A 2,574-nucleotide genomic window follows, 5' to 3' on the forward strand; every position below is an offset into this window, starting at 1 on the left:
GCGATTGTCGCGTCTCGTGGGCCCGTGGTCGGGCGTGACAATTTTATTGGTATCGAGCTATTGGTTTAGACTAATAGTCGTAACTTATTCTTGTCTTTGACTGTCTTCCGTAGTAACTAGTGGATCCGAGTTAGAGTTGAGCATGTAGCATTGTTGCATATAGGAATTGATTTTTGAAAGTTCTTTTGGTGTCTTTTTTTCGAGTAAAAAAATGCCAAGATAACGCCTCGCAGCACACGCAGCTGGGAGCGATTGCTCTCGCTGCTGAGCCTACTCTCGCACCGCCTAGAGGTGGGACGGCGTGGAGTGCCATCTCCACCGTCCTCTCCTTCGCCCGCCCTAGGCGGGAGGCCAATTCTAGGCATGCACTGCCAGTAGCGTGCCGGTGCATGGTCCTAGAGTACCCGAGCTCGTGCCCCTGCACCCCGGTGCCGGAGTTAGCTCCGTCCCCGGAGGCGTCGCGAGCCTTCGAGCCTATTGGGACAATCGGGATAGGCAGCCCGACCCTATCGGGGAGTTCGAGAGACTTCATGAGCTTTTTGGAGCATGTATGGAGAGGATGTACCGATCGCTAGACCCACACGCTCAAGACCACCCCGAATGCGATCGGGTTCCCCTAGTCCCTGCAGAGGGACAGTGAGGGTCCAGCCCTGAGTTTGTTCTTGTCTAAGCTCCCGAAGGAAGCCCGGCAGCTTAGGGTCGCAGTTCTTTTTGATGGCACGAGCGATGCCATGGTTGCCAAAGAGTGGCTAAAGCGGGTGATAGCTACTTTCGACGACATGGTTCTAGAAGAAGACCTGAGGCTCAAGGTTGCTACGAGGTTACTTGAGGGCAGAGCCAGAGTTTGGTGGGAAAGTCTGAAAGGTCGTTCCCGTGTTGTTTTGAGTTGGTCAGATTTTCAGAGGGAGTTTGACGAGGAGTACTACACCCGCTTTCCATAGAGACCCGAAAAAGGCGGGGAGTTCATGCAGTTGAACCGAGGTAGCGGATCCGTGACGAGTATGAGATGCAATTAAAGGACCTAGCAAACTTTGTACCGAACCGGTAGGTTCGAGGAAGTTCTATGTTCGAAGTTCGAGGCGGGATCGAACCTCGCGTCGGGAGAGGATGGCGATCACAGGAAACCGTAGTTTTAAGGAAGTAGTGCGATTGGCCCTTCGAGCGTAAAAAGTTGGTCCCGGAAGGCGGGATCGAATCCGTGAAAGCATCGAGAAGAGGAGAGGTGCGAAATGAGTCAACCCTCAAAGAAGAGCAGAGGTGAGAGTTCATCTAGTGGTGCACCTTCGCTGGTTTCTTCGAGGGTTCCACCGCCCGCACCAGTGGCAGCAGAGTTCACTACCTTCGAGCAGTGTGTCGCATGCAGGATCAGCAGGGAACTAGGCGGCGGTGTTGGAATTGTCATAAGTTCCATGGAGGGACGATGTCGAGAACCGCGCAGATGTTATCAGTGTGGACAAGCGGATCACATCAGGACGCAGTGTCCACTGTTGACTCGTGGGGACCCTGCTTCAGGACTTAATCCAGGCCATCCTACTCAGTCTAGAGGTTCACAACCTGCGGCTCAGGCACAGACCACCGCTACCAGATCCGTAGCAGCGAGCAACACCCCTCAGTCAGGAGGAGCACGTCCGCAGACTAGATCTCAAACCAGGATCTTTGCCCTGACTAATGAAGAGCCCAAGTGTGAAGCGGACATGATCACAGGTACAATATCTATCTTTTGTTTGATGCATGTGTATTGTTAGACTCTGAGTCATAGAGGTCTTTTGTCAGGTAAGAAGGAAATTTCGAGGGCGAAATTTTCTTAAGGGGGGTAGAATGTTATACCCAAAGTGTTTCATCGTAGATTACTATAGCCCATTTCTATAGATTTTTCAGCCCATTCTAGTAGCGACTGATCCTCGTAGCAAACCGGGTTCAGTAGCGACTTGTTCCCCGTAGAAGCCTGGTTTGATAGAGGCCCTGCATCTGTAGCATTTCCGAGGTTACTCGTAGCACCGCAATCTTTAGTTGTTTCTTTTGATTTCTTTTGGATTAGATTGAAGCTAAAAACCCCTAGGAACTCATTGGGAACCTTTAAACCTAGTTTTGAGCTAATCTTAGGATCGAATTAGGGTGGTTTGTTAGAAAAACTTAGGGTTTTTTTCTTGTTTGTTTGTTTTTTTGCTAATTTTTTTGTGGTGTTTTGTTATGCTTTGGCAAGGAGAAGAAGTCTTGGCTCGAGGCAAAGACTTAGCCGAGGAGTAGCTTGCGAGGAAGATAAATTGCCGATCCTGTGAGTGGAATTATTTAGCATAGCTTTATTAGAAGAATGCCAATAGCTATATATATATATATATATGCATTTCATGTTTTAAGTAAGTTTTATTGATTTATACTTGTTTGGTAATTTGGTGAATGATAATTATTGTTGAGGCAAATCTTGGATGTCTCTTTTGGCTTTTGTTTTGTTATCGTGGAAATTGTGATTGATATATGTATCCATGAGTTTGTGAAATCTTTATTTTGTTTGAAACTTGAGTTTTGTTATGGAAATCTTTGATTTGGTGAAATCCTAGGCTTGAAACAAATTTT

General features: G+C 47.7%; 1 protein-coding gene across 1 annotated transcript; it reads left to right on the forward strand.

Moving 5' to 3' along the window:
• Positions 1-1,229: 1,229 nt before the first annotated feature.
• On the forward strand, positions 1,230-2,247 carry LOC120277694. Its single transcript, XM_039284548.1, has 2 exons — positions 1,230-1,704; positions 2,204-2,247. Exons 1-2 carry the CDS (start codon positions 1,230-1,232, stop codon positions 2,245-2,247), a joined length of 519 nt encoding a protein of 172 aa, XP_039140482.1.
• The last annotated feature ends 327 nt before the right edge of the window (positions 2,248-2,574 follow it).

This window comes from Dioscorea cayenensis, chromosome 15 (genome assembly GCF_009730915.1).
Source record: "Dioscorea cayenensis subsp. rotundata cultivar TDr96_F1 chromosome 15, TDr96_F1_v2_PseudoChromosome.rev07_lg8_w22 25.fasta, whole genome shotgun sequence".
Classification (NCBI taxonomy): Eukaryota; Viridiplantae; Streptophyta; class Magnoliopsida; order Dioscoreales; family Dioscoreaceae; genus Dioscorea; species Dioscorea cayenensis.

What these genes read in the sequence shown, in the direction of transcription:
- LOC120277694 (XM_039284548.1), top strand. Translation starts at nt 1,230, where the DNA reads ATGAGTCAACCCTCAAAGAAGAGCAGAGGTGAGAGTTCATCTAGTGGT. An exon ending in TGAAGCGGACATGATCACAG is followed by an intron (nt 1,705 to 2,203) that starts GTACAATATCTA and finishes TGCTTTGGCAAG; the next exon opens with GAGAAGAAGTCTTGGCTCGA.